The sequence below is a fragment of the Apus apus genome, chromosome 5 (genome assembly GCF_020740795.1).
Source record: "Apus apus isolate bApuApu2 chromosome 5, bApuApu2.pri.cur, whole genome shotgun sequence".
NCBI classification, from domain to species: domain Eukaryota; kingdom Metazoa; phylum Chordata; class Aves; order Apodiformes; family Apodidae; genus Apus; species Apus apus.
The window spans coordinates 60,702,231-60,728,554 of NC_067286.1; the positions used below are offsets into that span (position 1 = coordinate 60,702,231).

Genomic DNA, 26,324 nt, shown 5'->3' on the forward strand with positions numbered 1-26,324 from the left:
GTGACCCCCAAGAGAGGGCTTGTTAAATGAGGAGCGAGTTAAAATCTCACCTCAGCCAGGGGAGGAAGCTCAAAGGGTGAGCTGAGCAGCACCCAGGACTATTGCTAGGGTAGCTGTACAAGGAGTGAACCCAGGATCCATGGAAAAAGTCCCCTCTGATGGCTGCAGTGACAAGCAGCCACATCCTGGGGACACCCTATATGCCCCACACAAGGGTGGTGGCCAGGATGGACATGACCCAAGGTGGGATATGAAGCTTCAGAAGGACTGCTTCTATACCCAAGCAATTACCTAAGAGATGAGACCACCAACGAATGTCACACTGGTCCCCAGCCCAAAGAAACACAGACACTGGCTGGGTTTGGACATTTGAGGGATCCCTGGGAGGCAGAAATGCTCCTGGGAGAAGGGGGCGGGCAGGCAGCTACTCCTCTTCCAAAGCCAACAATCAGAGCACACACTTTCCCCCCTGACCACCTCCAGGAGGGTGGCGAAAGATGAGGGTGACTCTTGTAAGCCCTGCTCATTAAAAGCAAAGTCTAGAATAGAAGATACATTTTTTTTTTTTTAAAGAAGAGGCTGAAAGAAACCTTTTCTCAGGCATCATCAAAACCCAGCGCCAAGGACAAGAGCCCACCCCGGCATCGGCAGAGAGCAAGCGTGGGGCGCCAGAAGAAAACAGCTTCTCAGACAACTTGATGGGAAAGGGGCCAGTGAAAGCTAGAAGCTTATCTATAACCACAATAATTATCATTGTTGGCAGCAGCTGTCGAAGGCGAGCCGTCTGAGAGGAACGGGGTCACAGGACTTGCTGTCACAGGGATTTAAAGCCAGAAGCCTGCCGATGCGAGGTGACAGCTCGCCAGCCCAGCAAGCACGGGGCTGTCCTGCACGGTCCCGTGGAGGGTGTCCTAAGTGTGAAGGGGGAAAAAGGAATTCTTGAAAAGCCACACTCATGGGAGAAAAAAAAAGGGCTCCACGCTGCCTCGCCCGGGAGGGGAGTCAAACGAGCCGTTCACCGCCAGGGCGGGCGGAAAGTGAGCACGGGCTTGATTTGCCTCTTGCAGAAAGCAGCACCAAAAACACACACACGTAGAAGCAAGGACATGGTGGTTCACCAAGGAAGACCTGATCATGCACTGACGCCGGCAAAGCGTTCTTTCAAAAGCAAGAAGAAAAAAAATTTAAAAAGAAAAGAGAGAGAAAAGAGTGTTAAAAATATTCTTGTGCTGCATTACGAGCCGGAGGAAAATCCAGTGATCTCACTGCGCAGTAATTTCTCCCAGAGCAAGGGAAGCAGGCAAAAAAATAAATCTACAGAGAGAGATAAAGTATCTCGCTGGCTGTAATCTTTCCACTCTGCAAGCCAGACAATGCCTGGTGAGCTTACAAACGTCTGGTCTAAATAAGGGGCCAGGCTTGCAGGTCCTTTTTCATGTGAAAGTCTGCTTGTCCCCGTGGTGGCTGCACAAGGGAGGCAGGAGAGCAGCAGGCCAGGTTAAGCTGAGCCCTTGGCAACCCAAGGGCCAGGGACCCGCTGCTCTGCCCAGTTTAGGGATAGGCAGCTTGGATGGGCAGTGATGACAGGGTTTGCCCAAGGTCTCATGGAGTCTGGCTGGACTTGAGCCTACAGAGGTCCTTGGGCCAGAGGGATGCTCGGGCTTCATCCCAACACTGCCCTTCCTTTTAGCCACTTGGCATCCAGTAAATCACCCAAAGCGTGAGAGAAACCTGGGGAGAGAAACCTGTTTGTGGTCCTTTGCAGAAATGGGGGAAGGGGCAGATTTGGCTACCGCTGCGGTGCTAGAGAAATGCCTTCATGCTAGAGAAGTGCCCTCTGCCCACACAGCCCTGGGAGCATCACGGGACAAACCCCAAAACACCTCCCCCAGAGTCACTTGTCCCTGCAGGGGCCCCCAATGCTGGGGGATATGCCTGGGAAAAAGCTGTAGGAGAGGCCTAGGGACCACCCTGCAAGGCAGTTCTGATCCCAGTTCTCCCTCAGGAATGACCCCAATGGGAGGGCAGACAGGCAGCAGCCTCTGTGTTGCCCTTTTTGTGGGATTAATTACTGGTAACTCATTTCCAGCCTTTGCTTTCTTGGAAGAGAAAGGTTTGCTGGTGAGATGAAATTTAGACCTTTACCCAGTAAGACACGCGAGATGCCTCTGAAGGTAAATGTTTGGGTAGCTCCCCTTCCCCCTCAAAGGGGCTACCTGTGTACTTCAGACCCAATTATACAATTTAATTACACTGAAACCCACTCTGAACATGTTCAGCCTCAGCAGGCTGGGGAGCAGCCCAGCCCGTGCCCCAAATCCCATCTCTTTACTTGCTAATCACTGGCTGCCACAGACGTGCTCATTCACCTGCTCTTTTAAAACTCTGCTTTCATCATCATCCTTTTTATTGGGACTGCTAGAAAGTATGAAAATCCCCAGAAGCAACCCGGGGCAGAAACAGCCATAAACACAGCAATTTCAGCACTGAACGCTGCAGCACTTGGCTCACTGCACTCATCGCTCCTGCTGCCCAGGGGGCTGCAGACCAGCTCCAGAAGAGCATGAAGAAGCACCACGGATGGTGAGTTGCCCACCCGGAGGGGTGGTTTTTTTGGCAGGCACCAGCTTCTTCATGCTTCCTAGGGACACAAACCAGCCAGGCTTGCCCAGGAGAGGCACAAGTTCTGCTGAGCAATGGTCGAGGAAAACAGAATTTGGGCACGGTGGCTACAGGCCCAACCTGCCAGTGATGCTGCTCCATCCTGGTTGGTCCCAAGTGGCAGAAAAGCTTCTGCACTTCAGGCAGCAGAGCGAATATTTCTGAATGGAGCTATATTTTAATGCTCTTGGGATTATTTTTTTATTTCCTGGGTGAGTAAGTAACAAGTGGCATTTTCTGCTGCTGTTTGGGGTTTTTGTTTTTTTTTTTCAAGTAGCTACACTGATGGTTGACCCTGTCAGACCACTGCAGCCTGGCTTCTCCCTTCTCAGGAGTCAGTCTTACTTGTGTAGTTTACCTTGCCAAAAAAGGTCCTTTTTATCCTCTTGGCACAGGCTGGGGATGGGATTAAATTGCTGGTAGCAGTGCTGAGCCCACCTGGTGAGTGGCACGTGGGAGGTTGTCAACCCAGCGGGGCTGGGAAGCTGGAAGAGGGGGACATCCCCTTCCCAAAATCCAGATGTGGTACAGGACACCAGCATGGGCAGCCAGACTCTGGCCAAATTACGCTGCAGCTCCCCACACCCTGCCAACACCCACAGAATTGTTCTGGTTGGAAAAGACCTTTAAAATCATTGAACCCGGCACTCTCCCCAGCCTAACAGAGACCCCCTTCACCCCTCACTAAAGAGCAAACAAAGCCCAGGCTGAGGAAGACAAGAGGTGAAATCTACCCCCCTTCCCATCCTCTCTAAAGGGTCACCAGGTTCCTCAGCTCCTCTGGGGCTTTTTAGGGACATGAAGTTGCCATGTACCCAGCTAATGGCATCTCCCCCATGTCATGGTGTAAGGCTATAGCAGGGTTCAGGTGTCACTGGCTCTGCTCCTGTGCTGGCTCATGTCATTAAACCCTCCCCCCGGGGATGAGGATCACCCCCAGGGCAGTGTATCAAGCATATCAAGCACCTCCCACTCCCCAGAGGGTGAGAAGCCATCAACCATACCTGGAGAGGAGGATATTGCAGTTCTGAGCTCTCCGGCCATCTATGACCGAAAGCTCCTTGACTTTATGCCGGGAACTCAAGGTGTCATCGATAGCATCTTCCTTCTACAAAAACACAAGGAGGAGAAAAAAAAAAAAAGCCTCAAGAAAAGCCATGGAGAAGCAAAGACATTTAGTACTCTCAGCACATAGCAGCATGATACACAGTGGACCCTCATTAATCAAGAGTGTCACCACGGGTTACGGGTAAAACCCATTCCCTGTAACTGAAACACAGTAAGTCGTTTCATAAACCAGAGCTGGCTTTGAAGCCACTGGTTTGAAATGTAAATATTTTCTCAGACAGGGAAGATTTAAGAATCTGCAAACACACAGGCGCTGCTGAATAAATAAAGCTGGGCTTTCTTAGCACACATATTTGTGATACTTCATTAATTCCTCGCATGAAATATTTCATTACGGGCTGCTGCACACACTCAGCATCACTCTTGTTCTTCACCCCCACTCCAAACATCTGCAGTCGCCCTTCACGCATCAGTCCTCCTGAGCAAGCCAACCAACACAAGCCACCAGACTTGCAAACACAACCTGCAGCATTTTGCTGCTCTTTCAGGGAAATTCTCCCCAAATAATGGATTTGGAAGCAGCAATCAGTGTGGCATAAGCGCTCACATCTCTTCAGCAGCTTATATGCTTTTACCTTCGAATAAGTAACAATATACCAGTTGTGGCAGCAAGAGAATGGGCAGATCTACAACAGCAACTTCGCAGAGCTGCCCAAGGGGTTCATGTTGCCCCTGGTTTTAATTTACCATATCACATGTAAGGTTAATCAATTAAAAGCCTGCTACTCAATCCTCCTGGAAGGAACACAACCTGGCGCTGCAAGGTCCCATGCCCTACAGAGCTGCACTAAACGTCTGCCAGCTTAGGAGACCTGGCACACAGCCACTGCACGGGTTGAGAAGGTGCATAGAAATTCCCTTTTTTTTACTGTTTTTCTTGCTTGAATGAAATAAAACAAACAACAAACAACAGCTATGAAAAGCAGGAAGCTCCTGGGACAAGTGGCATAGAGCGAAGGCAGTGGCAGACGAAAGCAGGTTGAGCCCCAAGTCACCTGCCACCAGTTGCCCCTCTCATGTGCCTTGAGAGCTTCAACCCACAGGTTTGAGTTTTCCATTTCCAGCTTTTGAAAAGCGAAAATGCTCAAGGGTAGGAGCACCTCTGTGTTAAGCTGCATCTGCACATTCAACCCTTGGGTTCAGATGCTGGCTTCAACACCTGGCCAGATGGCAGAGAGGGCAGCCTGCACTTACCAGCCTCCCTGGCACCAACTTTCCAGTTGCTCCTCCTGGTGACCTTTGTACCTCTCTGAGATACCCCCACTTTGCTGTTAACCCCCGGCAGCACCGCACGTGTCCCCCATCTCCCCAGCCCCACTCTTGCCCTGCCCGTGCTGCTGGCTGGGCTCCTGCAGGTGCTTGCTTACCTGTCTGGAGTTACCGTTCACAAAGAAGTCCTACGGCCATAGCAGAAGCATGGAAAAAGGCAGTAAAAACACATGCAGTTCAGTGATCGCAGCGAAACCAAAAGGAACCGAAGCACGGTCAGGGGGAGGGTGAAACACGGGGGGGTCATCAGCACTCAGGGTCTGCCAGCCCCAAAAGAGAGGGGATGCACATGAAAATGTGGTGGGGATTAAAGGATCAGCGCAGGACTGAGACAGGGAGAGGTGACTCCATGAATGGATCAGGCCAAGGTGCTGGTGTGCAAGGAGCAGAGGAGGGGACATGGGAGGAGGTGGGAGGACGCTGGCCAAGCCCTGCCCGTGCTCTGCGTGAGAGGCAGTGAGCACAGGCCCAGAGGCACAGCACTGCTCAGCCTGCCAGGCTGGGGAAGAAAATTGCTACTTTTTGTGAATCCAAGGGACTGAAATGCCAACGTGACTGCCAGGAAAAACAGGGCTTGCAAGTGGAAACAGCGAGAGGTTCATCCCGGAGCAAATCTGGCCGCAGCAAAACTTCACCATTCGCCACGGAAACACATTTCCCCTTGATTTCTCCTCTCACAAGGGACAACCCCTCCTCTCCAGCAGCCTGGTCAAATGCCACCCTGACACCCCGCTGGCACTGTGCTCCTCTGAAGACCTGCCTGTCCTGCCAGGTTCCCCCCATCAGAATGGAAGCACATGTGGCAAAGCTGGCACCACACACACACACACACACACACACACACACAGAAGGGTTTTCCCTCCTCGTTCCCTGGGCTGCATCATATTTGGGCTTTTTCTGCTTGGCTCAAGAGCCTATCCAGCAGCTCTGTGATGGGGAGAGAGGTGTCAAAAGTGCACAAATGGTTTCATTTTTTCTTTGTAAAAGGAGGAGTGAACAGAGATGGCAGATGGGTCCAAATGCAGTTGGTTTACAAGGATCAACAGCCCATGTGCTTCATTCTAGCTTGTCATCTCCAAACACATCCCATCACTGTTACCTTTTTAAAGGAAACCTTTTTAAGCAGGTTTTTCCCTGACCAGCTGCTGAGGCTGGATAAGCCCAGGATCCACATGTGGCTCTAGGCAGGAAGATGGAAAAGGGCTCTCTGTTAGCTGCCCCCAAACACCCAGGACTGGGGGATCAGCATCCCCAGGGGATGAGCTATGCTGATCACAAGCCCAAGTGGGTATAAACCAACACATCAGGCTTTCCTTGAGCCCACAGAAATGCTGCAGCCAAGAAGCAGAACAAGATGTGCCAGGAGGCAGAGAAACATCAGCCAAGAAAAGGAATGACCAAGTCTCTTTGGCAGAGGGATAGGTACCCAAGGGATGTGGTACGGGCACCCCGGGGAGGCACTGAGCAGCTCCCCAAGGCTGCCCTGCACCCCTCTGCATAGAAACGTGTGTTGAAGACCTGCCACGACCATCCCCAGGAGCAGAGCTCTGGCAATGCCATCAGACCAGGGGCTTTGCAAGAAAAGGGGGACCTGCAGACTCTGAATAAAGACATTCAAACTGCCACTGCTGTACGTCAGGGAGGTTAGATGAAAACCTGCACAATTTAGCTGGGTGTGAGGCTGTTGCAAAGGCAGGGATAACTCTGTGGATCAGTCCAGGTTGTGAAGGATCAGTGCTTCATAAAGTAGCCTCTTCCCAACAGGTTCCTGTGTGGGACAGGCACACAGCACACCCACAAGCAGCAATGGGCGTCTTGTTCATTTAGCTGGTCCTTAATTAGGAAGCCCTCCTTCTATCTGCATGCTCAGACTTGCCCCATGATGCTCAGACTTGCCCCACGCTGCTGGAGAGGGGAAGGATGCAGTGGTCCTCCTGCAGTCCCCTGCCCCAGGAGAGAGAGGGCTCCCCAAGCATTAAGGTAAAGACTCATTACAAAAACCCTCCCCTCCTACCTCAAACCAGCTTCATCCCTGCCCCTTTCCCTTGCATGAACCACAACTAATCTCTGCTGCAAGATGATGGTGTAAGAAGAAGTAGCTTTAAATCTGCGCTCACTGTCTCCACAAATGTTCCCTACCCCTGTTCCCCTTTAACCCTGGACAGGTCACTCACACTTGCTTGAAGGAGCTGGAGGCTTTTCTTGTTTCATCCTTTTTTGGGAGGTGAATACTTTCACAGCTCACTGCTAAGTCCCTGGTTCAACAACACGTAGTTTTTCCACTTGGCCCTGGCTCTTCTATGTCCCTCACTGCTGCAGGACATGCCAAGACTGCCCTGGTCGTGTCATTGCCACTTATCAGCATCATTCCCAATCTTTCCCCCTTGTAGGCTCTCAGAAGATCTCTGGCTGAGGCACAGACCCCTGGGTAGCACAAATAAGCCCTGCTGGCCCTAGACTTGCTTTTCTCCAATCCCACATGCATGTCCTTAAGCAGCTACCTCCAGCTTGCCAGGTCCTCATGCCACAGCCTGAAAACACAGAGCTCCTGTTGTTTTTTCTGCAGGATCTAGTAAGATTGGTAAATGCTGGTATTACACAGAGCTGCAGGGCTGAGCCCTTCTCTGGGGTCAGGGACCTCTGTAGAGCCTTGGTAGGGAGGAAGGGGAGGATACAGGCTCTCCTGACAGCTCAAGGCAAGCACCTGTTTTTCACCCAGCATGGGGCAGGGATGTTTCCAGGCTAAGACCCAGGAAGGGGAGCCCAGAAGGCTCCTGTCCTTCCTGCACGGAAAGGGCCTTTCCTGAGAGCTGCCAAGCTCACTTTAGAACCTGCATTTACATCCCAGCTTGTGATGTGGGAAAAGCATTTAAAGAGATGCTGAAAATTAAGTACACTATTAAGTCTCGGGTCTGTGCACTACTTAGGGATTCCCAAGCACTGTGGCAATAAAAATAACCAAGTCCCATCAACACAGCTCCACAACAGCTACTGGTAGGGGGTCTGAGAGGTCTCTGCACCACATGCAGCTCTGCACACTGCTCCCAAACCCTGCTGGCCACAGTGAGGTGCCACCCAGCCACGGGATTTCAGAGCCCCTGTTTGCTTGGAGCATGGGCAGGCAGGCATCTCCAAGTGTCCTACATCATGTCTGAGGACAACTAAGAGGTGCCATCACCAATGAAGGGACTATTTGGCCAAGGGCTCAAGACAGGGAACAGGGAGGAGAAACCCCTGCTCCTCCCCTGCTTGCTCAAAACAGAAACTGACCTTCACTGGACCTCAAAACCACTGCAGATTATTAAGGCATTAGTTCATTGCCCTTCCCCACAGGGACAGGCTCTGCATAGAGCTCCCCCAGTCCTTTGCCATGTGGGAAGGATCCCATGGTGTCCCTGTGCTTCTCAAGCAGTGTCTCTGTCCCCTTGTGCTGGTGCCTGCCAAACCATGCGGCCAGCAATGTGGAGGCACAGCCTGGCACCCCCTCCCCATGCTGGGGCTGCAAGTGGGGGCACCCTGGGTGAAATCCCACACCCTCAGGTCCAGGGGGATGTGTCCCACCACTTCATTCACACAGGCTGGTGATACCATGAAGCCTGGATGAACCAAAACAAACTCCTGTATCACTTCCAAGGGTGGCTCCAGCCCCAGCAGCACCTCACAGGTGAGCTTCCACCTCCTCTTTATTAATCTCCCTTCCAGATGCTCTCACAGCATCTTCTGCCAGTCTCATCCTGTTCCCTGGCTCCCACATTCAGCTCCCTTTAGGTCCCCATCCCACCTGGGGTAAAAACCTGTGTCACAGCACTCCTTGCAGCATCTCCCTCTTCTTCCTGGCCCTGAACCTAACCAGCCACTTCACCCAGCAGGACCTCAGCCAAGTCACATTATTTTTAAATTCCTGCCTGGCAATAATCCCCAGCACACCAGGTGATTCATGGACTTGGTCAGGGAAGCCAGAGGGCAAACCCTCCCACCAGGTTTCTATTCTTACTTCCCTTCCATTTCCATCTTGTCTGCAGACATGCCCTCCAGTAGGCATGAGTCAAGCTCCAAAAAACAGTGAGGGAAAGAGCCAGCACTGTGGTCACCTATTCCCAAAAGACACTAGGGCAGCATGTAGGTCTGGTGGGTTACTCTTGATATTTGCCCTGCTCTAATCCACTCTGATCTGTCCCTCAGCCTCTGGAAGAGATTAAACTCTCACGTTGCCTAAGGAGCTTACGTGTTGTGTCCACTCCTTTCTGCCACCCTCTCTCTGCTTGAGCCTGGTGAGAATGGGACAACCTGCCCTCTCCTTCCACTAATGCAACCAGATGCTCAGCAGGTGAACATGACAGTCTGCAGCCTCTCTGCTTGCTTTTTCTCTTGCCTTCTTGAAAAACTTATTGCTTTTACCCATCGTGGTCCTGCCTGGGGTAAAACAGTGTCTAATTTTCTTTGTGTGCTTTGATGCCTTCCAAATGGGGCCATATTGCTTCAGCAGGAGATGAAAAAGCAGAGACTTTTGCCTGCAGTGTCATTATTTTGGTTTGGGATTTGCTTTTTTGTTCAAAGCTCACATTTTGCTCTGGGCTCACTACAAAAATAAAATAAGAGATCCACCCATGGTAGATGTGGGCAAAACTTAGTCCTTCTTGGCCAGAGAGGCATAGAAATTTTCCACCCAACATGCAGACACGAAGCAGTTGCTGTTAAGAGCAATCCAAAAATATTACTCAACCGTGGCCACATCTGGGGGCTATTTTCAAACATTCCCTGTCTCTTTCTTTTGGTTTTTTTTGGTGATCCATCTTCATGACACGGGTGGTCAGGTGTGTGGGTGAAATCAGGGGTGAGATGAGGCACACTGAGCTGTGAACAGCCACTTCAATGCCAAGGCACTGGCACATGGATGAGAGGAAGAGGCAGATCCGAGACAATCTGGCAAACGTGGTGTTGGTATGAAATTATGGAGACATGTTTTGAGACCACAAGTGAAACCACACGACCTTGTCACGGCGGCGCCTTGCCCAGATCCTCGAGTGACCCCCGGGCCAGCTGTTACCTGCTGTCTTTGGTAGGCGGAGAACGTCCTTTCCAGGTCTTCAAGGTCCAGGATTTTGAACACTTTTGAGTCATCTATTTCGGTCCACACGGTGCCTGCCAGCTTGTTCTGCAAGACAGAGGGAGCACTGCAGGTTGGAGGTCCCCTGCCCACCTGCCCTTAGACTTTGCAGCACCTCTGGTTTCTCCACCCAAATTATTGCCCAGCTTACCTCTGGCAGCTTGGACCAGTTGAAGGACTTGAGAGCGTTTGTTGGCTGTGGGATGCTCTTCTTCTTGAGTGCCAAGCCCAGAGGTGCTCCAGGGGGAGGTAACACTCCATCCAGGGGTGGAGGGCCAGGAGGAGGTGGAGGACCACCCGGAGGGGGCGGTGGTGGGGGAGGCGGTGGGGGACATCCCCCTGGGGGTGGTGGTGGTGGCGGAGGGGGAAGAAGGGATCCTGGAGCTGGAGAAGGTAAAGGGCCACCAGGAGCTCCTGGTGGCAAGGGAGGTCCTCCAGGGCCAGCAGCACAGATCGCCCTCTGGGAGAGAAAGAGAGACTGGTCATATGGAGCTGGGGACATCACACAAGAAATGCCTCCATGCTGACTTTTCATTTTTTTGACCAAATTTTAACCAGCATAGGAAGCTCTCAAAAGCTTCAGTACTCCTGTCTGAGGTCCAGTGCAGCCAGAAAGGGAAATTCACTCTGTCAGCAGGGATGGCCATCAGGGACAGACATCTTGGTGACCCTCCCAGCAAGCACCTTTCTCAGCCCCCCTGCACAGCTCAGCCTCCAGAAATCCTCTCGTGGTGTTTGCAGGGGGTTTGGGACTGGGCCACAAGAGGGAGGAGGTTTGGAGCCTCACCCTGCTCATCTCGTGGAGCTGCGCCGTGAGATCTGCCACCTGCTGCTTGACCTGCTTGTGCTCGTTGGACTCCTTCTCCAGCTTCTCCTTCATCTTGTTCAGTGTCTGCATCATTTCCTCCTTCTCCTGGGCCTTGGCATCGCACTCCCGCTCCTTCTTCTCCAGCTTCTGCTGAAGTTCGGTGTGCTCTGAAACAAGCCCCATGAGACCACTTTTGGGTGACAAACACTCTCTTTTGGCAAAGGGCAGCACGCGAGGGAGCAGCCTCCACGCTGCCTGACAGAGAAGCTGTGCAGATCATCAATAAAAGGGAGCGTGTGCTGTGCCTTAATGTCCCCAGCAAGGGCCTCCACACGAAGCAATTAGCATCTACTTTGCCCATTTCCCTTGTGAGCCCCATGGTGTGACATTATCTCAGCCACTCAGGGAGGGGTAAAGCCAACACCATATACTCATCACTCACCTTTTCGCATTTTTTCTGCTTGCTCTTTCCACTGTTTCACTTCATTTTCATTGACTAACCTAAACGGAAAAGGCAGGTGGCACGTGAGACAAACCTACCGCAGAGAACAAGTGACCAGCAACAGATATGATTGAGGAAGCCTGGGCAGTGGGATTTAAGGCTCCCAAACTGGTATTTGCTCTGCCTCCCCTCAGCTGAGTTGTGCAGTCAGGGATGCAGCTCTGCCTCAACAGCTCCAGGGATGCTGGCTTGTCATAGAATCATGGAGTCATTAAGGTCTTTTCTAAAAGGGCCTTCAAGATCATCAAGTCCAACCCTCAGCTATACTCCCCTGTGACAACTAAACCATCTCCTGAAGCACCACGTCTACCCATTTTTTGAACACCTCCAGGGAAAAGTGACTCCACCACCTCCCTGGGCAGCCTGTCCCAATGCCTCACCACTCTTCCAGTGAAGACATTTTTCCTAATCTGTCCAGCCGAGGAGCAGGCGTATCACCGGGTGACAGTAAGTGATGAATTAGGAACAGCGACAGCAGCAGCCATGGGAAATAGCTTGCTGAGGACACAGAGGCTGAGCTTTAATTCACCTACACCTCATGCTTAAGAGCTCCAAGCAATGCCAACCTTGCAGGGATAAGCCCCATTCCCAGCCCTCCTGCCCAACGGAGCGGGAGGCACCAAAGCCCCGGGAACAGAGGACTCAGCACTCACATTCGGACGACGTTTTTAATATTGAAGTTTTCCAGGGGAGTGGCATCAGGGTCCTGCCCTTTGTCACTCTGGATGACAATCTGCTGCACGATCCTGTCGAGCAGCAGCCAGTACTGGACAGTGTTGCCACTTCTTTTATCTGGAGGGGAAGGAGGGGAGGGAGTGAGGAGAGAGGCAGGGAGGAGACGTGGGCTGCCGAGGCCCCGGCAGCCGCAGGGTTTCCTCGTTCCTCGCCTCCCCTGGGACTCACAAGGCATTTGGAGACAGTGGTGCAGGATGGACATAAAGTGCGGGTACGCCTCGGTGTGTGTCAGCCTCTTCCTCGTCAGCTCAAACATCTGAGTTGCACTTTTGGTGTCAATGTGGACCTGCGGACACGAGCAAAGCGAGGTCAGGCCACGGGACTGGTGACGGCACCGTCTGCTTCCCCAGTCTCGGCTCCAAACCCACAAACCAGCCCCACCCCAGGCCTGATGGACAGATGGGCTCCACTGCCCTGCAAGGGGCCAAGAGTGCTTGTGGGCAGCCAAAGAAGATGATCAATCAGGCTGTAGGATGGAGGTTGCAACAGAGCAGGGCAACAGGAGACAGATTTCCAACCTCCACATTTTATCCAAAAGACTGCACTTCATCCCAGGCCATGTAGGAGCTTTAAAGAGGAACTGTGACATCAAGTGCCAGCATCTGGATTAGCAACGTTCATACTCACCAGCTCAAATCTTTTGGCAAATTCCAGTTCATCTTCGTTTCTAAGCATTTCGAAAAAATCTAAGTGCCTGAGGAAAGAAAGGAGGAAAAAAGAGACTGTTAAAGGCAGATACTAATGTGACAATTAATAAATTGCAAACAGCCAGTCTAGCAGTGGCCCAGAGACAAGCAGGACTTCAAACATCTTCAGTCTTGAGCTCCCAGTTATTACAGCCTGTTTGAGGAGCCTTTTGGGATGAGAGGAGGAAGAGGAAGGCTGGCATCATCCTCCAGGTCCCCAGTGGCTTCCCCCATCCTTCCTGGCTCAACCCTATGTTAGAGAGCAGCAAACAATATTGGGGTTCTCCCTTCCCTCTGTGGCAACAGCAAAGGATTTCCTCAAGAGGGGTGAGTCTAGACCCACATGCTTTCCCCCAAGGCCACATCCAGAATCAGAAAGCAAGGCCAGAAGGCAAAGGCAAAAAACCCCAATGGGCTGGGGGTCACTACTCACCGGTCAAGGGTTGAATTTTCATGCTCTCTTAGTTTATCAATGACTGGCTGGATCCCAAGCATGAGAAATTCATATCTCAGGTGGAGTCTGAAATCCAGGCTCTCCTGCAAGGGACAGTTGTGGGGTCAACACAGCAAGGGACGTGTTCTCAGAGAGCTTATTGAAATTCAACCACCCCAAACCCACCAAAACACTTCCCTCTCCAAGAGCCCCCACGCTCACCACGCCAGCCCCCTGGCTCAGGACTGCATTGATGAAGGACATGATGGCTGTCTTGAGGCTCACTTCATCTCGATACCTCCCCGTGCTCTTGTCCAAGTCATTGATCAGCGTCTGCCAAACACAGAACCTTACTTCAATGCCTCAGTGCTGCACAAACAGCCAGGGGACACAAGCAGGAACTCATGATGCTCCTACAAGCCCCTGCTGCAAGATCAGCTGCTGCCTGCTGTAGCACAGCCCAGCCCTGCACCCATTTTGGCTAACATCAGCCCATCCAGATGTGCTACAGCCGTGCAGAGCTGTGACCCCAGTGACCCTCCACACAAAAGCTTTTTTATTTGGGGGTGGGATGCTGCCTTAAATAACTGGTTCCTCACTCTTTGCTCAGCTGCAGATCTCACCAGACAGGGTTCTGTGGCCATTCCCAGAGTATCTAAGTTGCAAACGGGCATGAGAAATCATTTGCAAATGGCATTTAGATATCAAGGAGAAGGAAGGAACAAGAAGGCTGAATTGTGGGAGCCCAGGAGCAAGTCGAGACCCACCTACCTGAAACCGAGTCCGTTCGCTGGCGTATTTCTGGTAGTGCAGCATGGCCTCCAGTACCTTTTTGTGGCCACCAGGAACCAGGCACACAGCGCCCATGATTTCCAGCACTGCCACCTTTGTCTTAATGTTCTCTGTGCTCAGACTCTGAGCGATCACGTTGATACTCTCTGAGTGGGCCAGGACGTGAGCCCGGCCCAGGGAGTTGTTCATTAGTGCTTTTATGCATCCGATGAGCGAGGTATGTATTCGAGACTCTGCTGTCTCATAGTCCATGCTTTTGAGAAAGTTCAGAATACATGACAAGCCATCCAGGTCGATAAACCGGGTTACAAACCTGTCAGAAAGAAGGTTTTTAGTTGAAAAACAGAACCACAGAATTCTTGAGGCTAGAAAAGACCTCTGAGATCACCAAGTCCAGCCTATAACCAGATGCTCAAGGACCATTTTTCCCTCAGACAGGGCCCACTTGTCCATTGTTGTAAACCAATGACCTTATTATATGTCTTTTTTCCTGGACTTGGGATAGCACAAAGCCTGCGGGACTCCTACGGCCCAGAGACAGGGATGGGGTTGCAAAAATCAATTTAACTGGTGCCCTGTAGTGTAGGTAACGAGGCATCATCTGCACAAAGTTGTCCAGAGCTAGGATATTTGGAAGAGGACCAGCTAACTCAGCCATGAGCACAAGCCCCAGGGTGGAGGTTAGCAGTTTGCTGCTACAAAATCCTTCTCAGTCCCCAACCCGGGTCTTAAACCCCACTCCTTTGGAACCAGTTTTGCACAGGACTGGAAGAAGATCCCAAGCCCTGGAGATGCCTCCTCAGCCACCAACACCCCAGACTCAGACAAGCCCATGTCCAGGATGCCCATCAGACTTCTGCCTCCTGTTCCCTCTCCTGCCCCACCACCCACATGCTTCTCCTCCCTTAGGCACATCTCACCAACGTTCAGGCACTTCTGATTTTCATGATGACTTACAACACCACTAAATAGAAAGCAGGCAGCAAAAGCCTGGCAGAGCCCCAGGCAGGTTCACTAGAGCAGGCAGACACAACACTGCACGCTGCTCAGGCATTTTAGGACCTCCCTGCCCCATGCCATCCAGGCTGGGTTTATTCTGGTTTGGCAAAAGGCACAGGCCTGGAAAGCAATCGAGCCAAGAACATCCCAGCATCGGGATGACTTTAATTTGAAACAAGCCCTGCAAACAAAAGGGGTAATTGCAGGCTTGGGGAAAACTGATTTCTCTGCTTCAAAGCCTGTTCTTCTTCCAGCCAAAGTCAATAGGAAATTTGATGTTCCCTTCCCTGGGAGCAAAAGCAGGTCCAACAGGTAAAATTGTCTATAGACTCTGCTGCATCCTTCTGAGTTCCAGTGAGACAAGCTCACAAAACAATTCTAAGGACTTTGCACAGTTTCATGGCTGGATACCAGCCCTGCTGCCAGTGCACTGTGGGGAGCCAGCACCCAAGAGGCCCAGGTTTGACAAAAATTGGATGCACACCCTCAACCGTCGGAACTTCATACCAACTACCATCACCAAAACCATTAGCAAAAGAGAAAAGGATGAGGGGAATGTATTTGCAAGCAAGAGAAATATGTTTCTTCCATAGCCAGAACAGGTCATGCACTTCTTAATGAAACATTTTCCCATCAGAAAATGTTGATCTGAGGCATCCTAAAGGTTTTGCAGATGTGTGCATGCAGATTCCATGCAGAAACTGAAGTTAGGAAAAACTACAGACATTCAGAAAAAGTCTTTATCCTTTCCTTCTTTATCCTCCCCATTAAAACCTCCTAGCAACATTTTTTAATTTTATTTTAATTTTTAATTTCATAAAAGCCTGAAGATTCATGTGATTTTATCCCTTTAAAAAGAGAAAGAGAAGTTGAAACAAAAGGCCTGGTTGACCAACACAAATTGGGTCTTTAAAAAAAATGTCAATCTGGAAGGAATTTTTACATTCTATTCCAATGAGAACAAAAGCAAATTTGAGGGGGGGGGGTGGTGTGTGGTGGAAAAGGAATTGCCTGATTTGTCTGAACAGATGTGAAGGTCCTGGGAGCTCCAAGGAAAAGGAAGAAAATGATAAGAGGTGAGTTGAAAAAAAAATAAAAGAATTGCATTTCAGGGTTCTTGCTTCCCTTGCCCTGTGCAGCCCCTATTTCTATTTCTGTTTAACCCCCTGCTCCACCAGAGAACTCAAATCCAAAGCCATGACCACAGTGATAAAGCCAGGAAACAGAGGGAATTGCCTCATCGGTTTTGTCCTCAGTGCAGTCTTCAAACTTTCAATAGTTTTATTTCTCTCCTCCTCGTCTTCTTTTTCCAAGGCGATCAGTGATTTCCTCTGCAAGGGAGAAAGGCAGATGTGAGACAGGAGGTTTCTCTGGGACACATGTGCCTGAGCAGTGGGAGTGCTCCCTGCCTGCTGTGCCAAGCCATGGCGATAGACTTGGGACCCTAAACTGAAAGTCCAGATCCTTATGACAATCAAAGGACTAGGCAATAGAGTCAGTGAGGAAAAACACTCCACAGTCTGCAAGGAGATGGCCGGGACTGAGGAACCCAGTGCCTTCTTCTTCAAACCAGTCCTCACCCCCTAGCAAGCCCTGGCAAGACACTCCTCCCCGTTTAGATACTTACAGGCATTAATAAGGTGTCCCCTCAGCCTTCTCTTCTCCAGGCTAAAGAGCCCCAGCTCTTTCAGCCTTTCCCCATAAGAGAGACGCTCCAATCCCCCAAGTCACAAGCTACTGCCAACTCCAACTTGTTGAAAAGGTCCCCAGACCAGAAAGGCTGGTAACAGCCAGGTCACCCCTTTGTGGATACAACACTCGTCCCCATCTTGGGCACAATGGTGGCCAGGTGACAGACTGTCCCCATGGCCCTGCTGCCTCACATGGGGTTCACAAGCACCAAAGCCTTGGGAAACACTTACAGCAGCCATTGAATTCAGCTGATCGATGTAAAACTCCGGCCAGCTGGTGGCTCCTTTATTTTCTTCCTGGTCCTGGAGAAGGAGAAAAAAGGTGAAACAAAGGCAGCAGATGAGTACAAACAGCTTTAATATCCCTTGCCCTTCATGACCAACCAACTCTGAAGCGCCCTTGAGCTCTTGCAGTACTTTCTATCAATATAAGCCTGACTTCTCACATTCTGAGCTCAGCACCGAGTGCTCCAGCTATGGGAACATCACCTGATTTATTGAACTAGCACATTTTATATACAAACCATGTCCTACCCCCTGCCTGAAACCAAACTGCCCCAATGATCCTGCATCAATCTGGTGGTTATCAGGGTTGGAGAAACCACCTCGGAATTTTACCGACTCTAGTGCCCTTAAAGTTTTGGCTGCACAGCCTCGATGAATGTGCTTTGGGGGAAAAAAATGTGTCTTACAGGTAATGAAGAGTGAATAAATGTGACACGACACTTTCTTGGAGTCATGACTCCAGGCACAACAGACGACTCCTCTGGGATTTCATTAGCTGTTAGGAGAGAACACGCACCTGGCAACGTCCCCCCATTAAAGGATGTCATCTCTTGGCCCATGATCTATGACACCGAACGATGCACAGACTCACTTGGTCACCCTGGTCTACAAAGCCCTGTGTCTGGTGATGTACAAGGGGTTTTCAGATTCTACCATGTCCTTGTAAGACATGACCAAAGGACTTCTGAGCCCAGCTCAGATCAATTATGCTGCATGTCCCTAGGGACTGCTTGGAGCAAGCAGGCAGATTTTGAAGGAATACTTCAAGATCAACCGTTTCCCCCAGTATATTTTCCTAGAAACTTATGCCAAAAGAAGAAAAAGGATTCACAGAAGAAATGCCACACAGGTATAGGCTGGAGAGTCAAGTGATGCTACACAAATCCCAGAATGGTTTGGGTTGGAAGAGACCTTAAAGATGTTCTAGTTCCAGCCCCACTTTGTGGGCAGAGACACATCCCACTAGATCAGCTTGCTCCAAGCCGCATCAACTTGGCCTAGAACACTTCCAGGGATGAGGCATCTATGGCTTCTCTGGCCAGCCTGGGCCAGTGTCTCACCACCCTCACACTAAAGAATTTCTTCCTAATATCCAATCTAAATCTCCACTCTTCCAGTTTGAAAATGTTCCCCCTCATCCTCTCACTCTCTGCCCTTGTAAAAAGTCCCTCCCCAGCTTTCCTGTAGCCCCTTCAGGTACTGGAAGGTGCTCTAAGGTCTCCCCATCTCAGTAACAGTCTTCCCAGCACATCTTGCTGCACAGCTCTGCCCCTTCCCTAACTTCAAGAGATGTTTGCAAAGGTCATCCTAAACCACAGTCGCCTGTGATGGTGGGAGTTGGACAAGCTACTCTCCTGCCCCCACGTCTGTGCACGCAGACAGCTATGGATCCTCTGGCTGATTTCAGCAAGCCCAAGGAGCAGAGTCCCAAATATTTACTGTGGTTCAAGAGGCATATGTGGGAAATATTCATGCATCCAGACTTCCCAAGCTGCAGCTTGCCAAGATGAGGACACAAGGAGTCAGCGATAGGTGATCTGGATGGGACCCAGTTCCCCCACGGGCAGCACAGCCCATCCTGGCAGACCTGACCCTTTGTTGTGCCTGGCTTCCTGGGGACAAAAAAAGTTTGAGAGCAACAAGGGACCTAGTAAACCCTCGGGCATCTCCTGTGACATGCTGAGGACCAAGAGAAGCTGCATGTCCACCCTTCTGGCCATTTCCAGCCCTCTCCAAGCCACGAGCAGCTCTCAGTGCCAGCTGCCCATGCCCTTGGGCAGGCTGCCTGCTGACAGACAGATGCAGATCCACAAGCCTCACCTTTTTTTATCTCTATAGATTTGGTCATGTTTAAAGCAAAGAAAATAACTCTCCTGAGCAAGAAGACAAGAGAGCATTCAGCCCTCCCTCCGGTCTGCTTTAATGCTTTAGGTTGTTCTCCCTTCCTTCTCCTGCCAAGAACCAAGGTTTTGAATGAAACACTTGATTCACCTGCCCTCCACATTTCATTTTGGTTTTCATTTCGTTTTTCACCTAATCAGCAGGGAGCAAACATTTTTCTGAGATGTTAGGAAACTACAAAAAAATCTGCTCTCGTCATGCTAGTGCCCAGCCTAATAAATCTGAAGGAGGTTGTGGCACCTGCCTCTGCATGGATGGAGGACTATTCATAGTCAATTAAGTTTTTGTCAGCAATAAATGAAACTGTCCTAACAGTGCTTAAAAAAAGAGAAATGCTGGTCTGCTGGCTGACCATGCAACACCCAGGCTGATGAGGAGAGACAAAGATGCCTTTGGTCTTCTTGCAGCCAGGAAAAATGGGATGCAGGGAGGTTTCTGCCATGGTGGAAGAAACCCAATGCCTTCCCAAAGGGCTGGGAAGAGGACACCCATTTGCAGCTGTCTGGTCAGTCAGAGCTTCCCACCGCTGGACTGTGCAGAGAAACACTTGCCATGCCTAAGGAATCTTGGCAGCTGGCATGTCCACTCACACACAGCCAGCCTGGAGACATCCAGGGTTTCAGAAAGATGCTCAGGAGCACAGAGGAAGTGTCAGGGGGCTTGAGAGACTGGGGTGTAATTTATATCTGAGTCAAATGGAATGGCACAAATTATACCACCGCCTCTTGCAGAGCTGAAGGAAGGTCTCCTGCTTCTCCTGAGCAGGGTGGGAAAAGTAAATGGTCATGATTTGCCAAGTATTTATCACTTCAGGGAAACACACATCATTCCTGCAACTGGTGGGTAGAGCTGTCAGTTTAACCCAGGTGGGAGCACCAGCCCATGGGAGCGAGGTGGGAGCGGGATATGGGGGAACTGCCCATGGGCAACCACCCCATGGTTTCTCCGTGGTGCCAAGCAGCTAGGGTGAGGCTCAGGCCACCTTCTTGCTTGGTGACAATCCTGTCTGACACAGGCAGCCAGGTCTTTCTGGTTTCTCAGCTCACACTGCATGCCTTCCTAAAGGACACTCCCATCTGCTCCCACGTGTGACGGCACCCCATCCCACGTCCTGGGACATAAATGGCACCTCGGGGGACAGTGGAGCCAGGGCAATCATGTCTGCCTTGAACACATGAAAAGGACCAGCTCCTGTCACTCATCTCCTGGAGACATCACTGGAGGTCCTCCTCAACACCATGGGGTACCATCAGCACCTCCTGCAAGTATCATCCCCCTCCCAGCAGTGACACCAGCTGGGAAGGGTGGTGAGGTCCCCACCACTGCACCCCACCAAGAGGTGTCCAGATGCACCCAGCTGGGAGATTTGGGCAGGGAACGAGACCCACGGCAGGGAAAGGGGTGGGAAGGCAGCAAGGTCAGCTCATCCCACACCCACAAACACCTGTGAGGCGGGCAGGGATCCGGACCTGCTGCTGCTCTAGGGCTGAAAGGAAGCGGTGGAGCAAAAACATAGAGGTCTCCAGGGCAGCAGAGGGGAGGCTGAACAACAAAATTGGCTAAACTGCTCATTTATAATTAACATGCGGCATTATAAACACTTCCCTTCGCTCGGCTCCCTCGGGCTCTTGCATTTCCTCCCTGAAACCCCCAATTTAGAGAGTGCTCTCAATTAAGTGCAGCAGAACCTCATTAATTCAGATGAGCAGCCGGGCAGGCTGGTCGGAAAAGCCGCTTCCCAGGCAAAGTGGGACTGCACAATAAAGCAGGCAAAGATCAGGGCAGGGGCTTCCCTGCTCTCAGCAGGACACTGCTCAGCGGGTAATTACTGCAGCTCATGGTCTACAGCACACTGGTAAGTGTCCTTTAGTGCATTCGGTGGTGGTAAAGAAGTCTCCCGACAAAGCGACAAGCCCGGAGGGAAGTGACTCACAAGGCTTTGCTCGGAGGCAGGAGGAGGCAGGAACCTCTCCGGGTAACATAGGTTGAAAGGGTGAATTTGTAAAACGGTTTCCCAGCAGCCAGGGTGGGTTTTGGGGCTGTGAATTTTGCAGCCTGCCTTCGAGGAGGGATGCCCAGACGTGGAGCTGAGCACCACCACACGTGAGCTCTTCAGGATGCTCCATCACATCCCACCCGACTGGCACCAGGGACACAAACATCACCCAATTTCTACTTCTCCAGGCTGTGCTTAAGTCTTTGCTATGTTTGCTCTCTTCTCAAGTAGCACAGAAGCGAGGGCTGATCTGAACCCTGCTGACAGCCTGGTGCTGTGCTGTGGCTCATTATGAGCTGCTCTTTTAGAGGCAGCTGATGGCTGGAGCTGCACAGTGCAGGGATGGGTATCTGGTATCCCTTCTCCTCTGTAACATCTGCAGCAAAATCCCTCACTGTACTCTGGGAAATGGCTCCGATGGACACACATGCTGAGCTGCAAAGATTAGGAAATGCCAAAGCCATGAGGGGCAATATTTGCTCCGTCCCTTGCTTCATTGCCCACCTGCTTTCCCCCCCTCCCAACACCCACTTCTTCCTTCCAGGGACCTGGCAGAAACACAAATCCCAGCAGCTGCAGCCCCAGCCCTGCTGTGCCCTCGCCTTGCCCCCACCACCTCTTTTCCCCTGGGCTCCATGCATGGGCCTGTTGGATCCTACTGCTCAGATGCTGCAACTCCAGTGGCGGGGGAGGTGTCACAGTGTGAACCCGGTGAACAAGCTCCATCCCCCCCATCAGCACCAAGAGCCCCAGGGAAAGCAGCGCCCCGGCAAGACACCTCATTAGTGGGAGCTCTCCCAGCTGAAGGTCACCGATCCGCCAGCTCCAGTCAGCCCTCTGCTCTTCCCGGGGAGATTTCACACTCCCCAGCCCTGCCACATCTTGGTGACAAGCCTGACACTTCCACAGTCTGCCTGCCTGCCCCTGGGGGTGTCTGCAGCTCCCACAAACCAAGCTTCTGGTGACACTTTTTAGATGCCCAGCCTGCAGGCGACATCTCTGTCTGATCCAGCAGCCTCCTCCTTGCACCCACAACCCATAGTGGTGGTGGTGGATCAGAAGTTGCTCTGGGGTAACTGAGCCCTGGAAGGCATCTGGCTGGGTTCCCCATCCACCTGATGTCCCACACACCAGGTTTCTTTCAAGGTGAAACCAAGTCAGAAGGAAAGAGCTGGCTTGCAGCAGCCAGGTCTAAGCAAACCCTGGAGAGCCCTTCAGTGACCACACTTGTGACTTTGATGGTTCACTTCCCTCTTGGCACCACCTGCAAGGCTGTTCTGCCCTAAGAGAACTTCACACCAGGAGAGACACAGCCAGGGATTAAAAATAATCCCTATTCAGTTGGCACCTGCTGCAAAAACAGAAGCCATCCCCTTCATTTGTATGCATCTTTCTGATTGCATCTTTCTTTCGCACAGTGTTCCCCACCTCTCCTTGCTGCTCCTTAGCAGCAGAGCAAGGGAAAACTGGTGGCAGCTGGCAGCCCACCACGTTCTGGACACCCCCCTCTCTTTCTGCCATGGATGATCCACCTGGATGCTTCTTTGCAAGGTCAAAATGAAGCAGACAGTGGTGCAGGTGGGTTTGAAAGCAGACAGGTCTGCAGTCTGCACAGGAGGTTTAAATCCAGGTCAGCTCTGCCAACTTTGCTGGTAAAAGTTTTGGCCTATCATAGTCTCTAGGTCTTCCTCATCCTTCCAGCCACTTGGCTCTCCCAGGTATCCCCCAACAAATCCTAAATGAGGCAACTAAGGCCATTTCTCCATGAGCGATGCTGTGAAGGGCTGTAATTTCATCAGGTTCTCCTTGAGCTGGGATCTCACAGGGTCCAAACTGTCCCATCCCAGACAACTCCAGTATTCCACATCCTAGCACTTCCTATACCCTCTCCTCTGCAAATACACACCTGCCCTCATGTGCTTTTCCCAGGGTTCAAAAGCTCTGCTCCCCATAAGCAAATATAGAATGACCAGATGCCTTTCCTAGTCAGCTGGTTCATTGCTTGAAAAGCTTTGCTTTAAAACCCAAAAAGATTGCTAACAGATGCATTTTTTGGCCGGAGAGGGAGAAAAACCTTGCTTAAACAAAAGTGTGTTGTGATTGGAACTAAAAAGGGAATTACCTTTAAAGATAAAAACCATAAACGTTTCCCATTGAAAAATACCCCCAGCCTTGCAAACAGCCTGTTTCTCTCAGCCAGTCTGAGAAAATGACACCTGAGGTGATATTTCAACCTGCTGCTGCAATAACCACAGGTATATCTGGATGCTGAGGATGCTTCTCATCCATCCCAGGCGACCCAGCAGCACAGCAAAAAGCTGAGCTATTTTTTCCTCCTTCCCTTTCATCCCATGTTGGTCAGTTTTTGCTCTTAGTTCAGCAAAAAGAAATGAAATGGATGTTTTTTTGAATGAAGTAGCAACAAGAGCCCTGTGAATGAGCCACAGGACTGAGCAGGACAAGTGGAAGAGTGAACTGAAAAGGGAAGTTCTCTGGAGGGAGTGGGTGGAAGGCACAGTTAGAGGGGAAAGAGGCTGGCTGGCTGGGAAAAACAGCATAACTGGAGAGCCATCACTCATTTCCCTACTTATCACATTTTTCCCTATTCTCCCTTGCCAAAACATCACAACTGCCTTCTCCTAAGAAAAAGCAACCCTGGCTTTATATCCAATATCTGAGGAAATTTTAGATAGAAGTTTTGCTTGCAGAGGGCAGCTTAACACTGCTGAGAGCTACCACCCAGTGCTGGCAATGCTCACAGCTTTTCAACACAACTTAGAGTGCAGCACAGCTTGACATCCCTGCAGGTCCTTTTTCCCTCCTCCCCTGGCTTTTCAGATGCTCAGAGAGCTCAGCTGAATGGAAAGAGAAGGGGGCAAAGCCAGAGCCTGCATTCACCTGAACTGGTTTTCACTACCAGTCTCTTCCACCTGGTTATTTATGCTGAGCTTCTGCCTGTAACCACCCATGTTTCCAGGCTCACAAAAATGACCCGGCGAGCTGCTTTAATAGCTTGACATGGCTGGCAGGAGCCAAACCTCCTGCAATTAAGAGGTGCTGCAGACTAAGCACAACAGTGTTAATTATTAACTCCCTTCGGAGCGTGGCCTCCTGAGAAAGGCCATCCTGAGTCACCCTCTTCCATGGAAGCAAACCCACAGCCAAAGAAACAGTAAAGCTGGAAACCCTTCCTGCTTCCTCCCTGCACTTCCGAGCAATATCCTCTCCTGGAGAGAGGGGCCAGCAGGGAGTGAAATATTTCGGGATGAGGTATGAAACGAGTCATCCTCCAGAAATACCACTTCTAAAAGCAGATTTCACCCTGCTGTTAATGAATCTCCACCTTCACCTTTGCCTGCTTTGTTACAGCCATAGAGGGGGCTGACAACTTCAAAGAAGGTCTCTGCAATAATCTTTCAATCTCTCTCCTGACCCGAGCGCTGCGGGATCTAATTCAGACTTCAGTCTCGACAGACTCGCCAGCCCCCATCACGAGATGCTTTTTATATCTCTGCCCTCCCCCCTGCCTCCAGCATCACAGGGTGATGCAGGTGGGATGGGACCATGAGGAGTTCATCTAGTGCAACGCCCCCCCCCCCAACTCCGAGCAGGGATCAGACCCAACATCTCCATGGATGGACAATCAGGGAGGACAAAAACTCCGCCCTGCTAAGGCAGTGCTTGTGGGTTGGGATAAAAACAGCTGCCTGCAGGGCAGAGAAACCAGGATACGGGGCTGCAGGCCAGGAGAAAATATTCCAGGGAAGGAAATATGCCTGTGGAATATCTGGTTGTCCCTTATTTCCTCTCAATGAGAGGCCAGGTGCTGCCAGGTCCCTTTCCAGGACAACCCAGCACAACGAAGTGACTCGTTTTAGTCACTTTTTACCAAATCTGCCATTACAGGAATACATAAAACATGCAACAACTGGGACACACTCTGGAGAGCCAAGTATGGTGGGTGGCACCAATGGCAAGCTGGGAAGTCACGGCCCATGGAGTCAGGGAATGTGCTAAAAGGATATTGAGATGCCTTCTGTGCTGCACACACCTTTGCCATCAACAGAGGCAGGGGAGAGTCCTGGCTGTGTGGGCTACATCCACAGCACCACATATTCTAGAGCCCAGTAAAGCTGATTTTCAAGGAAAACCCCCAGGAGAAGGCTGGGGAGCTTTTCTGCCCTGTCTCATGGTGTTCTTTTAAGGTGGAGCTCATTGCAGGTAGTCTCTGTGACTGTGGCAGAGCACACTGCAACCAGCAGGAAAATAGGGAAAATGCTAAAAATTGGGAATGCCCCAAACTGGGGCTTTCAGACTCAATGTCTGACCAAAGTTGCCTGACTCATCTGACTGTTTCCAACAGGAGACAAAACTGACAGCAGAGGAAAGAGTAAAACTGCTCAGGGGATGATTTTGAATGCTTGGTAAGTCACCAGAGTGTCACCAGCATCTCAAGCAACAACCTGCTGTCAAACACAGGCAGGCCAAAGGGCCTGGGGCATCCTGGACATCCCAAATCACCGCTGTTCAGCCTGCAGGCAGGCAGGGAGGTAAGAGCCCTGTCTCCAGCTCCACTGCCCTGGCCAAAACACAGCCATTGTTCTCAGCTGGAGAAGTCCAGTCCCTCTCCTCAATGCCAGGCTATAATGGAGGTGAGTTGCCCTCATAAAAACACAGGTACATGAGTAAGATTCACCATGAGCTGCTGGATAGCTGCTGATGTTTCTGCTGCCTGCTGGTCCTCATCACATAGGAGCAGGACTGATCCTGCCATGCATAGAGACCACCCATCTCCAGCCCATGTGGTTCCTTGTTTCCGTCACAACTGGAGCCTCCATTGATATGGCCTCACTTATTTTTAATTAAAAAGCAGGAGAAAAGTATTTGTCTCCACCAGCACACCTCCCTGAGAGCAAGCAGTGGCACATATGCTCTGCAGCTCACCAAAGCAGCATCACAAGCAGGGAAGGAGCAGCAGAGAGCAGCCAGAGGAACAACGACCAGAGCAGAACCAGCCAGGATCCAGCCTCACATGGGCATCCTCCTTTGAGGATGCCACAGAACACTTCCATGGCTCCTTCCTTCAACACCCTCTGGGAGCAGAGTTTCCCAGCAGAGTATTTAAAAACCTGCAAGCGCAAAGGGGTGCAGGAACAGGAAAGAGGCACCATCAGCCCCATCTAAGCCCTTCCTCAGGAGATTAGATAGCATGTAATCTCCACTCACAGTAATAATTACATGGCTTTGCTTGATTTAAGTCTCCGTTGTCTCCCCTTATCCAGATGCACCAGAGCACAGCTTGGCTTATCCAACAGGCAGTGACGAGTGAG

The 26,324-nt window shown here is 51.1% G+C and overlaps 1 protein-coding gene across 2 annotated transcripts in view; it reads right to left on the reverse strand.

The window, feature by feature from the left end:
* DAAM1 (dishevelled associated activator of morphogenesis 1) overlaps window positions 1-26,324 on the reverse strand; it is a 94,376-nt gene that overhangs the window by 15,140 nt on the left and 52,912 nt on the right. The window contains exons 5-18 of one of the 2 annotated variants that reach the window (XM_051621909.1): window positions 17,043-17,114; window positions 16,357-16,451; window positions 14,101-14,434; window positions 13,552-13,662; window positions 13,330-13,433; window positions 12,838-12,904; window positions 12,379-12,496; window positions 12,129-12,267; window positions 11,416-11,474; window positions 10,953-11,140; window positions 10,317-10,625; window positions 10,106-10,213; window positions 5,157-5,186; window positions 3,666-3,769 (exon numbers count right to left, since the gene is read on the reverse strand). In XM_051621909.1, coding sequence (XP_051477869.1) covers window positions 3,666-3,769; window positions 5,157-5,186; window positions 10,106-10,213; window positions 10,317-10,625; window positions 10,953-11,140; window positions 11,416-11,474; window positions 12,129-12,267; window positions 12,379-12,496; window positions 12,838-12,904; window positions 13,330-13,433; window positions 13,552-13,662; window positions 14,101-14,434; window positions 16,357-16,451; window positions 17,043-17,114 — 1,838 coding nt within the window. The remainder of the gene's footprint in view (window positions 1-3,665; window positions 3,770-5,156; window positions 5,187-10,105; window positions 10,214-10,316; window positions 10,626-10,952; window positions 11,141-11,415; window positions 11,475-12,128; window positions 12,268-12,378; window positions 12,497-12,837; window positions 12,905-13,329; window positions 13,434-13,551; window positions 13,663-14,100; window positions 14,435-16,356; window positions 16,452-17,042; window positions 17,115-26,324) is intronic. The other variant, XM_051621910.1, reaches the window with a different exon arrangement.